Source organism: Uloborus diversus, chromosome 8, assembly GCF_026930045.1.
Source record: "Uloborus diversus isolate 005 chromosome 8, Udiv.v.3.1, whole genome shotgun sequence".
Lineage (NCBI taxonomy): Eukaryota > Metazoa > Arthropoda > Arachnida > Araneae > Uloboridae > Uloborus > Uloborus diversus.
In genome coordinates, this window is record NC_072738.1 from 148,281,614 (window position 1) to 148,296,857 (window position 15,244).

General features: G+C 34.1%; 1 protein-coding gene across 1 annotated transcript; it reads left to right on the forward strand.

Moving 5' to 3' along the window:
* The first annotated feature begins 620 nt into the window (after positions 1-620).
* LOC129227573 (60S ribosomal protein L27-like) lies at positions 621-9,655 on the forward strand. Its single transcript, XM_054862155.1, has 5 exons — positions 621-759; positions 911-992; positions 1,883-2,052; positions 6,786-6,896; positions 9,566-9,655. The coding sequence occupies exons 2-5, from the start codon at positions 912-914 to the stop codon at positions 9,612-9,614; spliced, it is 411 nt and encodes a 136-aa protein (XP_054718130.1). The 5' UTR covers positions 621-759; position 911; the 3' UTR covers positions 9,615-9,655.
* The last annotated feature ends 5,589 nt before the right edge of the window (positions 9,656-15,244 follow it).

Sequence of the window (15,244 nt, forward strand, 5' to 3'; positions counted from 1 at the left end):
ACCAATCAACCAGCTAGAGATGCGGTCAACCGGTTCATAAAACTCATAAAACGAAATCGGTAGCCACCAGTGGACAGTATTCACCTGACGTCACTGCGGGTAAAAACCCCTCACTGCAGTGCATTGTGGGAACTACAGCGTATCATAACACTTGCTTTTGTGTGGCTTATAAACTCTTCTTTCTATTTAAAAATGGGAGGTTTTTTACGTTTTTAAGTAAGAAACGTAAAAGAATGATGAACGATTCATTTGATACGAAATACTCTCTTTATTATCGTATTTTCACGGGTTTAAGCATCTTTGGTTTCTTATCAGAAACATATGGTGAAAACTCGAATTCTCTTTTTATTTTCCCTGTTTCTCGGCATTTTCCATGCATTCGTAAGTCTTTTTAAGCCCTTAACATGTTCATTATGCGCATGAAGTCCAGTAATCCTTAAATAAAACGAGTTTTTTTAGCACTACTGACACTACGTAATTGGTCAAAATACCCGCAGACGGACAGCTGATGGGACCGTTGCCAAACCGTGAATAAGGTCCGTTAACCGGTAGCTCTCAAGAACGCCGCGGTTAGGAACCGATTACTTACCGGTAAACCGGTGAGGTTTATCGAACGCAAACTTTGTGCTCCGTGAACTTCTTTTGAAGTGTGACATCTAAACTTTTGCAAATCCACGCTTGTTTTTGTTCCCGAGGCTTATAGAGATTTTCGGGTTCGGATTTTTATAAAGTTCGAAAGGAACTTATAAACATCTGAGCGTAAGCATAATTTTATGTGTTGAACTTTTGTATTTATTTAAAACTCATAGTAAATCGGTCAAATACTATTTTATTTCCTGGTTTCAGTTCTCTCATGCTATTAGTATAGCTTCCAAATTTTCGTGCTAACAGCTGTGTATTTTCTTTTCAGCATGGGGAAAATAATGAAAATAGGGAAGGTTGTATTGGTTCTAAATGGACGATATGCAGGAAGAAAAGCCGTCGTTGTAAAGGTTAGTTTGTTCTTGTATTAACATGTGTTGAACTTTTTCAATCATTATAGCTTAATGTTTACATTTGTCAGTTAACCCCTAACGTCTACTGTCGTCCAACCTCATAAAACCACAAACTTATTTATTCATTTATGCGCCCCCCCCCTCCTATTGCCTAACCCAGTGTTGTTTATTTACATGAAATATTTTATTTTTCTTGTCATTTTTTACTAGACAGACTTAAGTGAAGTGCTTTTCTTCCTCGATCTAACTTCAGGATATGCGTTTGTCATTCCATTTTTCACCCTCTCTCGTTAAAGATATTTCTGCATATCTACCTCGAATTGGCGATGTTTATGAAGAAAGCAGTGCCTTTTATACGCAAATCATTTTAACTGGTCTCATTAAGACCAGTCTTTTCCAAGTCTTTCTATCTGAATTGTCGGGTTTCTGAGGTTCTAAGACGTTTCAAATTCCAGTTGGTGTTCTCTTTCATTTATAAGTTTTGTTCTCTTCTCTTATCATTCCACTTGATTCCTTGATTGTTGTGGAATTAATAAAACTGATTGCCGTTGCCATCTTGCCTATATTGTACAAACTCTGAATACTGTACAATTTCTCTTGGAAAGTCATAATCATATGAAAAAGCTACAACTTTTGATAAAATTTTTACTAATTTGGTTTACTTTATAAATAATTACTGTCATACATTACAAATAAAACTGGTATCCATTTTACAAAGCATAATATTACTGATTACTATGCTGAAAATATTCAGTACTTTAAAATTTTTGTCAGTTATTTTGTAAATTTTGTTCGGTAAAATAGGGATTTTTGACCTTTCAAACAGTTACCCTGTGTTTGCTAGTATTATGTACATTCATTACTGTTATTCTTTTCATTATATTTAGAATAATGATGAGGGCACGTCTGACAAACCATATGGACATGCTTTAATTGCTGGAATTGATAGATATCCAAGAAAAGTTACCAGACGCATGTCGAAGAAAAAGTTGAACAAGCGAAATAAAATCAAGCCTTTTGTTAAAGTTCTGAATTATAATCATCTCATGCCAACAAGGTAAATAATCTCTTTTGCCTGGTTTTCAGACCTTTTAATTAATTCTCTTTTTTTTATAATATTTTGTTACAGAAATAAACTCGAGCCCATTCAATACTCTGACTCATTAAGAGCTAGTAAACTGCAATTTCTTAAAAAAATCTACTTCAAACTAAAAGGGAGTATTGCATATTTAATCACACAAATTTGCAGGAAACTGCTTCTTGTGTTTTGGTGTTGCAACAAACCTCTTTCTCAATGCCAAAAACAAAGTGCTTTCTGCAAAGTTGTGAGATTAAACATAGTATTTCCTTTTACTCTTCTACACTAAAGTGTTTCCTTGGGGAAAAATGTGCACAAATTATTTTAAAAAATGTTTGTAATTGAAGTAATACTTGTACTAAGTTCATTAAGTTTGCAGTAAATTTTCCATGCTAATGTTTAAGTTACTCTAGTTATCTTCTGTGTTGTGTGCTTAAAAGCGAAATTTAAATCCTTGATTTAAAATCCAGGGCATACAATGCACATCGTCACGTCTGAGCAATAGTCTGATACATTACTGTTTTCAAACTTGGATGCCTTCTGTGCTCTGATACAATATACCTCCTGACTATGTGTTTAATTTTTATATGATGAATTCTCTAACTGCAATAAACAAAAAATTGCACTATGTTTTGAACACCTTCATTTGCATGTATTGCTCAACGTTAAAATTAAACACCAAGGAGAAATGGTCGGGAAAAAATGAAATTTGGCAAAAGGATAGACAGCAAGGAACCGAAAGTGATCTATCTCTATTTAGAAACGACATTGAGATTATAGAACGAGAACGTGAGGCATTAACTTGGTAGGATGTAGGACCACTGCAAGTGGCGATACACAGAGAAGCAAGTCCAGATACAGAGTCAATAAGAGTGGATGGTATCTTGAAGGATGAATCTCCGTTCCCTGTCAACTATTTGCCCGAGTTTGTCCTCGAAACAAGGCAGGAACTAAGTTGCAAACAGCGTCCAATCACATCCCACATGTTTGATTGATGACAGATCAGAAGAGCATGGTGGCCACGAAAGCATTTGTACACCTTGTAGAGCATGTTGGGAGATGCGAGCACTATTTAGTTGGGTGTTAGCCTGCCGGAAATTTGCATTGGGCACAAAGGTGCCCATATGCAAAATTTTCCCCATGGAAACAAATTCAGTACAGATTAGAGATATTAAAATTTGATTTTTTAATAACTTATTCATTAATGGGTGGAAAAGAAATTTTTATACATTTTTGCAATGAAAAAAGCATTAAAAACAAGAAAGTTCTCATTTCAAAGGGGGGGGGGGCTTGGGTCCCCCTTCCTCCCATATATGGGCACCCCCCCCCCAAAGGCAAGGGATTGCCACAGGCTGCAGCATATTCTGCAAATATCATTCGGCCATCATAGTGCCCTGAATACGAACTAGAGGTAACAAGGTATCATGCAATAGCACCTGAAACCATGATGTCGCTGCCGGCGGTGGGGCACTCCACAGTTGCTGCTGTATTAGACCTGTCTTCACATCAATGCCACACTCGTATGCGGTAACTATCATTGGAAAAATCGGAAATGCTGCTCATCTGAGCACATGACGTTCCGACATCCAAATCGCTCTAGCCCGGCACAATCCCAAGCGCTGACGTCTATGCTGTGGGTTCAATGGCAGTCTTCGTAATAGACACCGAAAGTGCAGGCTACTTGCAACCATTCGAAGGAAAATAGTTTGGATCGATGTGGGAACGTCCGGGGTGCCTTGGGGCACATGCATCATCGCTTGCGGGACTGCCAATGCTGGTCGGCAGATGCATTGGTCCATGTGTGCTGATGTCACTCTGGCTGCCACCGGCACTCCTTAAATTGCCGCATTTGCTTGCTCCAACCATGTTTACCACTGCTGATGCACCATGGACGCATCCATGGTGGCATCTGCTGCAGTTTGACATTAGGACTGACCTGCCCTTCTCAGCCCGATCACCATACCCCTCGTAGAATTGGCTGTCTACTGAAAGTGCTTATGTTGACCGCGGCCTAGCATTCTCCTGTTACACGTAACCTCCACGACAAAAAAAAATTAATTTGAATTTTTGGCATCATGAATTCAAATTGTTTTTTCGCAATCACGAGCGTGTGTATGTATGCGCGTGCAGACCTGCCAACTCTCCCGTTTTTCACGGGAGACTCCCGTTTTTTACTCCATTCTCCCGGTTGTACGTTTGAGTATCCATTTCTCCCGTTTTTTTTATTTTTTCGGGGTTTTTTCTTTTTTTTAAAATTTAACTTAATTTTCTTCCTTAAAATAGTTACTCACAGCCCTAATAGATGGCATGGCTAGCAGAGCAAACCCGCACTGCTCAGTGAGCTCACGTTCGACGAGCACAACCGGTTAGTTAATCACGTGACAGCTAATGATCACGTGCTCCAATCAACTGCTTAGAATGGTAAGGGATGCGTTAACCGGTTGATCATAGATCGCTGCGGTTAGCAACCGGTTACTTACCGATCGACCGGTGAGGTTCGTCGAACGCAAGGTGAGCGGCAAACATCCGATGGGTGCGTTCGGAGTGTCGACCGAAATGCTTCCGGAGATGGTATTTTGGTTTAACTCTACGTTCGCACTTCCACTTCTATCTCACGTATGCGCCGTTGCCGTTTTCGCGGTATCGTTCAGTTTTCAAACGCATGCTAACTGCGCCGCGTGTTTTCATCTTGATCTACAGCGTGCGTTGTAGTTTAACATTCATCTTTACCGATGTCTGAAAAAAAGAAATATCTACAAACAAAAAGAGCGATTATACGAGTGAATTCTCTTTCATGAAAAAATTAAATAAATACTTGTTATAACAGTGTTTTTTACTTATTATAGCATCGTTTAAAATCTCCCTTTTTCTCCCTTAAAGCTTTGACTGGATCTACCGTTTTTTCTTTTCATAAGGTTGGCAAGTCTGCGCGTGTGTGTTTGTGTAGGTGCATGTGTGTGGGTGCCTGAGTGTGAGTCTGTATGTAAGCAAGTGTGTGCATGATGGGTTCGGGTGTGTGTGTAGGCGTTCGTGTGTGTATGTATGCATGTGTGTGCATGTTTTGTATGCAGTGCTGTGTGTGTAGGTGTGTGAGTTTGTATGCGTGTGTGTAGGATATGGACGCAACCTGGAGACGGTTTTCGCTAGAGGAGCCGGTCGACGGTGGTGCTGGCAGAGGGTGCTGATAGGAAAATAAAATGATAGCACGCCAAAACAGTCAAATGAGAACAATAAGCAATCATGATTGCTCAAAAAATATCTTCAATGATTGGTCTGCCAGAAATAACAGTACAAATAATACCCATTGTAGAAGTTCCTCTGTTGTGTGTCCACCCTGAAATTTGCTTAGATTTTTGTCAATGCCTTCTTGGTGTTGCATTTTTAATGTTGAACAGTGTATATGCCGGGGTATTAGTTACTACTGTTAAAAAAAAATTGCAGTAGTACCTCCAAATAATGGACAGTTCAAGGTTTGTACACTCCGGGAAAACTTGGAATTGTCAGGGAAAATGACATAGTTAAAAAAGTCGGGGGAATTTTCCAATTTTGCCCCCCAAATTTTTTTCTCGGATAATTTTGTAGCATGAGATCTAATCTTCGTTTTTATCGATGTTTCCTTAAAAAAATTAAATGACACTAAATTAAATAACTATTCCAAAATATTAATTCTAACCAATGGATAGAGGCCTATTTCATTGAAAGTCATAGGTGTACGAACACTTTTGGGAGCCACTGTACATTTGCTGTAGATAAATGCATTGGCAGAAAATTGCTCATAATATCCTTAACTCTGACTATCTTCAAAATTTGAAAAGTTAATGAAAACATGTTCGTTGTTGCTTTCACGAATGCATGATGGAAAGCAAAAGGCATATACTTGATATTTTTATCTTACTATGGTGTCTGCTATTTGGGGGGGGGGGGGGGTTGTCACTTTGTGAGGCTGCATTTTGAGCTAAAAGCTGCAAGTTTAATCAAAGATATGTACAGTTTGCCACTGTGCACTACAACACTTGTTATTGTGTATTTACTGCATTTCATTTTTAAAATGTAACTAATCATTTGGTCTTGCATGAAGAAACGATAACATACATTATGTAAGAAGCTAACTTTTTTAATGTTCATTTAATAAATTTTCCCTTTTAAACATTAAAAATCTGCTCCTCAATATTATTCCTCTTGGTCTCCTACTCTTAAAATAAAGTGAAAGTTTTTCTGTATATGTTTTGATTTTTGAGAAGTCATTCTCTAAGCATCATATTCATTCACAGGTGGTATTCCATCTGCATCGTTTGAAAGCCAATTCCACAAGCAAATCAATTGTACTCTCAAAATCTTCTTTCTTTTAAAAGTTCTGAAAATTTCCAACTTAAATTTCTGAGTGGATCTGTTAAAGAAATGTTTTTAACATTTCACAATTGTATGCCCGAAAATAAATTTTAACAGCTAAATTATTCCATAAAAATTTTGTATAAAAGTACATAAAGAAAAGGAATCTCGTCTTTATAGCAGCTCTCTTGCAATATTTAAAAATAAATTTTTGATGCTTAGAAATATGTTTTAAGTTTGTGTTTTGGTCTTCAGTTGAAAGTGATAAATACATCACAGGTAGTTTTGAATTTAAATGGTAGTTATCGTCTCCTGTGTAATGTATGAATGAAAAATATTATCCTACTTTTTGTACACATGCATAACATTTTTTTTCTTGCTAGGTACATGGTAGATATTCAATTTGACAAAAGCATAGTCAATAAAGAAGTACTAAAAGATCCAGCAAAGAGACGTAAGGCCAGACGAGATGTTAAGGCAAAATTTGAGGAAAGGTAAATATTTTTTCTAACCACATTATTCAACATTTTATTAATGTTTTAATGCAAGTATGTTGCAGTTTTCTTTTCACTTTATTTCAAATTTATTTAAGTTTTGAGGGTTGTTCAAGCATTCAGGATCCAAATCACATCCAATAACAGTTAGCTTTCTTTGGTACATACATAACTATGAAGAAATAATTCCAATTCAATTTATATGCAATAAGTTACTCTTATGTGATTTCACAGTATTGTGCACATTGTGGACATGACATGTGCAAACTTCTGATAAACATAACTTGGAAAAAACTGTGAATGCGTCTTTTATGAAATTTGAACATCATTAAGTAGAGCATATTTGAGCATTAAAATAAATTATAACTTCTTTCCAAAAGAAAGAATTTGCATTTATGCAAATATGAATATGACACAAAAATATTTACATTTGAAAGTCTTTTAAATACAGAGCAGATTCTCTGAATTTCATGAACACTTTCGTTATGAAATTAAATTAGGGAAATCAGCCCATACACAGTAGGATGGTACCCATTTACATGTTTAAAGAGAAAATTTAATTTTTGCAGGTCTTGCCCTTTTAATTTGTACCTTTTGATGAAAAAACGCCAATTATGAACTATAAAATGAAAATTCTGATTTTTGGAGGTAACACAAGTGACCTAAAGTCAGGTCTGTGATCGGAAAATAATTTCAGGGTTATCTATTATGAAAGCATTTTATGTAATTAATATACATATAAAAGACATTTGAGTTTCGGAACAATATTTTTTGGAAATTTTTAAATGTAAACTAACATTTGAATGTGAAACTAACTTTTCGGGAGGGGGGGGGGTGAACCCTAAGTCTCCCCCCCCCCCCCTGTATACGGCTCTGTCTAAAGTTAGCTACTATGAGAAAATGTTGCAAAACCAGGGCTGGCTTTTTGACATCTAAAACCTGTTTTTGATGAGCATGTAGGGTTTTGCCTGTCTTAGTTTTTGATGAAAAAGACTTCTAATTCCAACATTTCCCTTTGTTAGCGTTGACTCCAAAGCACATATCTCGAAAACACATTTCTGTAAACACTGCCGTTTACCTGCCCACGGCAGTATAGTATTCATGGTCTAGAATTGATAAAAAGCACTGTTCCAAATTTTGTTCAAGAGTGCTAAACCAATGAAGTCTGCATTTATCTAAATATAATTATATATTTTTATTTTCTATTGCAAAACCTTATGCTAATGGAGAAATTTAATTTCTTATTTTTAGTTTTATTAAATGAAAACGATAGAAATTTATATGATGCAATTCCATGTTGAACATTTCACTTTTAGTCTTCTTTTCATATTTTATTGAGAAGTTTCATGAAAAAATGCCTCTAAAAGGAGAGAAATTTTAGAAACTTAAATATAGTTATGATTTTTTAAGAACTTTTGCTAAGGAAGTGTATTTTTCTTTTTGGTCCAAATGCTTTTGAAGTTTTAAAACTAATGTTATAAGGGGGAAGACTTGCCCCAAATCTTTTTTTAAAATCTTACATTTGCATATTGAATAATTAATGGTACAAAATTATAGTTTCAATGCAGCATGTGATTTGTTTATAGACAAAAACAGGTTAACTATTTGGTGGCCAAATGGTGTTCATTATTAGGCCATATTACTGTTCCATGCATCAGTAGTATGGACCAATGAAATTTTGTAGTCATTGGCCATTGAGCTTATTTTTCTAAATTTCTACCCAGAGCCATCAAGAGGCTATGTTGGCCAAGTCAAAAGCTAGGGTTCTGCGTAGTTTTATGTTTCATGAGGTCTTTTGGTCGAACAAAATGCAATGACCATGTTCGAATGTTGGAAACACGTTCTAAATAAGTTGAATTTCTATTATTATTTTGGTCTCCTATAAAAATGTTGAATAAATTTAAACTTGATTTCAAGTATTTCCAAGAATTTTTTTTTTTTCCTTTTTGGCAATCTCAGTCACATTTGAATACTTTGTACATAAATATTATTTTAAGATGTATTTTAGTATCAAAAAATTTATATTTTCTACTAAACTCTTAAGGCTAATATAGTAAGAATCTAATGATGGTGTTGCGGTATCCAGTGAAACTGTTCGACACGTTGTGACATAGGAAAGTTAGGCTGAATTTGGTAATTTATGTTTGAAATTTTAAGAAAAGGCTGAATTAAATCAAACAGAACGGTTTGCAATTAAAAATAATACTGGCGCGGCGCCGTTTTAAATTTGCCATAATATTTTGATGTATTCAATAATTTCATCATCAAAAAAATAAGTAGGCAACCAATAAAGGGATATTTTGATACTTGTGATTTTTACCCAATCTCCAAATTTTTTGCAATAAGATCAAAAAGAGAGGGGAAAAAAGTCATTCTGAGTGTGCTATATTAAACCTGCATCTATTAGACTTGAATGATGTAGTTAGTATGAAGTGAAGAAGAGTGGTAAGTTAAGATCACTAAGCAGTCCAATTAAAACTGAAATTGAGACTATAAAATAAGAGATAGACTAAGGTGGCATGATATAATTACTTCTTCAAAGATTTCTGCAAATCAAATGTTTGGGAACTCCTGATATATAGAGTTTATGATAAATGTTTCCCAATGTTTTGCACTTGACAAAAAGTTTTTATGATTATTATAATCTGCAATGTTTTCTCTTTTTTCAGGTATAAGACTGGCAAGAGCCGTTGGTTTTTCCAGAAGCTAAGATTTTAAGCTGTAATATTCAATTCCATTAAAATGTTTCTTTATTGCGAGTTTTATATTGTTTGATTTTCTAAAGTGCAGAAAAAGAGAAGCAGCAGATCATAAAGGATTTTTTTTTTTTTTTTGAAGCATAACTACCCCACGAGTTTCAAATGGTCCTTTTTTATTTCTTTCCTTCGATGCCTTTATTTGGAGTTGAGTCCCTTTCCCTACATAGTGAAAGAGAGTCAACTATAGTTTGACTTCAATTTAACGATTTCTTTGGTCTGAATTTGACTACATTGATTGTTTCTCTTTGATTTAACAATATTTTTTTCCAGTCCCTCAAACGTTAAATCAGGAAATACTGTATTGCATCAAAGCATTGTAGAATTCAAACTTTCTCAATCTTCCACATGAATTTCAACTTGAAAGTTACTTCATAATGATCTAAGACAGCGGTTCCCAACCTTTTCCCCCTTGCGAACCCCTTCAAAACTTCAAAAGAAGTTGGCGAACCCCTTGGGTATTAAGTAACAAGTAACAAGAAAAAAAACGCATGCGCACACACTTGCAAAGACAATAAAAGTTGGGAGATTTTTTTTAGTTTGATGCTGCTCCGTAGTTTATGACAGGAACTAAGACACAACTGCAAAACATAAAATTACAAATATTGCTACATACTAAAGTGATCGCTAAAAAATGAATACAAAGCAAATTCACCAAAAAATAAGCACAGTAATTATTATGTATTGAGAATTTTGAAAATGGGATATTCGTGGAATAAGGAGGCTCAAAAAAAAAAAAAAGTTTGGCTCAAATTTTTCCGACACTAGGTTACACATTTATCTCTAATCACTTAATCAGAAGTCAATTGAAGTATGTTCTTCAAAAAACCTTTCAGGAATAACAGATTAACTAAATGAACTTTTTTCTTACAGTAAAATGAGAAAGATCTCTTTTTTAAGTCTCCTTGGAAAGGGCTACAAGCCTAGCTGTTCGATAAAGATATACTACGTATGATTGCTGAAGAATTTTCTTGTAGTTATGCTATATAAGTGCTGAGTAAAATACGTATATTGAAAATAATAGAAGTGTCTATTTTCAATATATGCATTTACTCCAATTTTTACACAGTATGTAATTTTTAACAAGACAAATATTTTTAAGCTCACTTACTGCATGAGAAATTTTCTACACAAATTTCGTAAATTCCTCATTTACATATAGCGCAAATGATGAAGTTGCATGGTTGAATTCCGTTGATTTTTTTTTACTGTGTAAACCTCACGCTGCCGAACTTTCACCCACAAAAATTTTCTACAGTTAATTTTTCTTACTTCCTGTAGTATTTCTTGGATTGCTAGAGCCATTCTTTCCTTTTTTTGACAATGAAGCTCACAGTAAATTATAGTCAATGTAGTGTTGAAAATCAAGGCAGCAAACAACAACGTGATCTCACTTCTATACATTTTTGACTCGAGAGAAGAGCATCTTCATCAGACTCAAATGGTAAAGAAACTAAACATCAAAATATATTATTCTCAAATATGATCTATGTAATGTTTTCAAGTTTAATCAATCTTTCCAATCAAAAGCTTCTGAGGAAATGTAGCTTTCAAATTCTTTTATCCAGGGTTCATACGGGTCATAGAAAGAAAATAACAGAATTTCAGACCTGGAAAAGTCATGGAAAATTGAAACTTTCATTGAAAGTCATGGAATTTTATTTCAAGTCATGGAAAAATTTCCTGGACAAAGAGAAAGGAACAATAGCTAAAGGAGCATTAGAAATCTTGAGTGATTTAGCAGTGTAGCACATAAAAGCTATTAAACGTGGAAAATTGAACGATCCAAAAATCAAATCTAAATTTTAAAATCTCATTGCATCCACTTCTGTCGCAGCCGCTTGCCATTTTTTGCAATGTGATTCTACTGCCTGGACATCACTTATTTTGACTGTTATTTTCAACACTTCTTACGTTTCATATTCTGTAGTAGCAAAATTTCATTCTTAGTTTTGCCACGCCCACTCAAAAAAAAAATTCAATTCAATTGCATGCGAGTTCGATTCCATCACTTTTAAGGACTTTATTATTAAATTTATCAGAGTTTATATTTTTTGAATGTTTTAGAAAATAAAGATCTTAAATCAGGCGATAGAATACAGAAAAAGAGGAATTCTAATGCTCTAAAACAGTAGTGCCCAACATACGGCACGCTGCTACGTTCAATGTCGGGAATTAAACATGTTCTGAAATTTTTGAGCCTATTAATTTATATGCATTTGAAAATGTGCAAATTTGTAAACAAAACAAATACACTTTTGAATGAGAAGATTGATTCATTACTGAATGGTTTTTTCAAAAAAGATCTGATTTAGAAACTTAAAAAGAGCTCAACTATGTGGCTTCACTTCAAAGAACCAAAATACTGTCAAGTTACATGGATGATTAAAGGCACTGTTGACACTAAAAAGTAACTTTTGAAGCAAATTTATTGAAAATTAGCGATGACTCATTCAACCTTTGTCCCATTCAATATCATTCTGCCTGTTTAAAAAAAAAAAAATCAGACATTTAAGCATCATTATATTCGCTTCACTGCATTTTTACTTTACTTAAATTTATATGATGAAGACAAGAATAGTTTAGTTTTTTAAGTGTGCACTTATATTTTTTCCATTACGAGTAATTGCTTCAATGAGGCTGTGGCATTCATGTAGATGTTTTGCTAATGCTCATTTCCAAATATTACCAAGTTTGAGATTAAATAGTGCTATTCTCTTCGTGTGGCAAGGTCATGAAAATTTTTCATCCAAATAGAGTAATGAACCCTGTTTATCTTAGGAAATTGTGTTTATAAGTAGAGCTTTTTCAGCATGGCGTCAGGGCTATCATTGACGATGGAAGCGCTAAAACTGGCACTTTGCAATGAGAGTAAACTTAAATGTAAAATATGTCAGGAAGTATGCAAATTCTTTCATGTGAAGAGTATCGAATGTGGGAGAGACAAATGAATTAAAAAGGAGCAAAATTTGCCGGGAACCACTTGAACATGGAACTTCATCAGAAGCAGGCATGTTAGAACTCCGCCATTACAATATTTTTTCTGCGGAACCACTGATCTATGAAAAAGTATAAATGATCTATTTTTATGCTATTGGGAGTAATGGTGTGGCCATGTTGATCAAATAAAAGTTAAAGAAATTAGAACACTAAATACGTTTAAAAAAAACCTTTTTTCTTTAAGCTTTAATATAAAAAGTAAATCAGGGCCCAATACAGGCTGATTTTTATTAGTTTTTCAGTACTTTCACAAAAGTCTTATTTTAAAATCGGTACAGAAACCAAGTAATCAAATCAGCAGCTTCACGAAAACGCTTTGAAAATCCGCACATCACAAAAGACTAAAGCTGTAATGGTATTTTAACTGTTTTTCGCAAAATTGCATTTACACAATCTTATAGCACAGTTGGAGGGGGGGGGGGCATTTTTCTGGTAATTCCTGAATAGTACACATAGTCCAGTCAATGAACACGTTACGGAATGAATATGTGATAATTTTTGACTTCAGAATATTGTTGGGTGTAGTTAGTAAACATACTAAAAGTCCCCGCCCCTAGGGGGTGAGCTAAAAGTGGGAAGGAGAGGGGAAGAAATTTTTGGGTTCTACGAGAAAATGTCGGAAACGGTGGAAAATATGTGTTTAAAAATTCAAGCTAAATAAACCTATGAAACTATTACTACACATGTCAAATTTCCAATAATTTTCCAGGTATATGTTATGAAAAATCGATGATTTTCGGATAAATGCCTCTTTTTGTCAAACATTTGCCCCTCGTGCCTCACAAAACTTGGAACACTTGCCATTCACAAATTTCAAGCCGACTTGAAAGAATCACGCGCTTTCTCTTTCCTTAATGAACAATCCTGATGGACAATAAAGAAATATTTGTGGGTTACTACAACCCAAATGATCTTTAAGGGGGATGGGTCAAAATTGTGACAAGGGGGAAGGAAAGAGTAAGAAGTGTGACATCAAGCATTTTTTAATACGAATATATTTATGAAAAGTAGCTTGTAAAACTAACTTTGTGACGAGGGGGTTAAAAAGGTTTGACATTTATGGACAACCCCTTTACCAAGGAATCGGACAAAGGTTTGCAGAATTACGTATATGCAGTATGAATTGGTGGACTTAGGAAGGGCAGAAAGTCAGCACTATACATGCTGTTTAAGGAAATTAATATTTTTTTTTTTAAGCTTTGCAAAATTAAGTAGCCTAATTCCCTACGCATTTTCCACCAGTTATCAGTTATTAAAAGCATAAAACTAATGAGGTGTGATTATACACTGCTGCATATTAGTGCACCTTTTTTCCTCAATGTCTGAGTATTAAATCTTAACTTATTAACCATTGGGTGAACTTCCCAAGATTGCTTCTGCGTCTGTAAAGTTGTTTATTTTACATAGCTTGAATTTTCCTTTCAGGCATTCTATGCTATGTAAAATACACAATCCTACAGGCAAAGAGGAAGATGTCACTAATTCTTTTAACTCCCTTCTCTTTACTCATTGTCTTGAAGTAATTTGCTTGCTGTAATCACGATTTAAAGAAGAAATCTTTGTTTTTTAAATTAATACTTATAAAAGTTATTACTTCTTCCCATTTTAAATTCAATTGCTAACATTTAATATTAAATCAAAATCGAGTTTATTTTTTTGCCATCCTATTATTCGCTCGCTGTGTAAGATTATAGGAAGGGTTTTGTATTTTAAAATCAAGTTATATATATAAATATTTTGAAAATGATTGTTTTTTGCATTTTAATTTTTCTTAAAAAGTATTTATTCTTAAGAGTTTTTTTTCTGACAAATAATGAAATCATTTGAAACTGAATTACCTTGTGTACATAAATAATTATTTATATTATTTTTTAATAAAAATACTGTATTCATTCATTAAAACATAAGTTCTTTATTAAAGAATAGCTCAATATGACTGGTTGTTAAAAGGTTTCAATTTCTTCTACATCAATATGTCTTATTTACATAAATACGTCTACATTACTTCTATACTTTCACTATTACTTGGTTTTCTTGCAGCAGTAATTATATTGCTTAAAAATACAAAATTATTTCCATATAAAATAAAAACTTTTTAGTTTTATCATGATTAGATATGTCTTTAAGAGTGGTTTAAATGATTTCTTAGAATTCTTTTGCTAACTGGTCACTGGAAGTAAAGTATTTATTTTAAATTTCCTATATTTTTTACCTGTAGATAATTTAATAAACTTTTTTTATTAAAAAAAGGTAGCATCTTTAAAAAATACGTTTTTACTTAACAGCTTAAAGCGTTTTAGACACTTCATTTTATTTAATATGCAATGGTTTTCAAGTTTGGCAAAGAAAGGAAATCATTACCATTGGTAACGTAAATCAGAGAAATTTGGTGAACTTAAACAGGAAATTTTTTTTACAGTTCCTGTCGCCACCGTGTGAAAGCTTCTTTGAATCAACAGAAAAAGTACACAAAATTTCTTTCTCCACTATTAACTGTAACTGTAGTTATTTCTGGTGCTGTACCAGAACAAAAAATTTGGAAATATTTTCCTTTCCCCCCTGCAAAATGAAAATACATTCTAGATTCAGAAA

Excerpts from the sequence above, each read along its gene's own strand:
- LOC129227573 (XM_054862155.1), top strand. The coding sequence starts at position 912 with ATGGGGAAAATAATGAAAATAGGGAAGGTTGTATTGGTTCTAAATGGA. Across the intron at positions 2,053-6,785 it reads AATCATCTCATGCCAACAAG|GTACATGGTAGATATTCAAT; the intron begins GTAAATAATCTC and ends TTTTCTTGCTAG. Across the intron at positions 6,897-9,565 it reads AAGGCAAAATTTGAGGAAAG|GTATAAGACTGGCAAGAGCC; the intron begins GTAAATATTTTT and ends CTCTTTTTTCAG.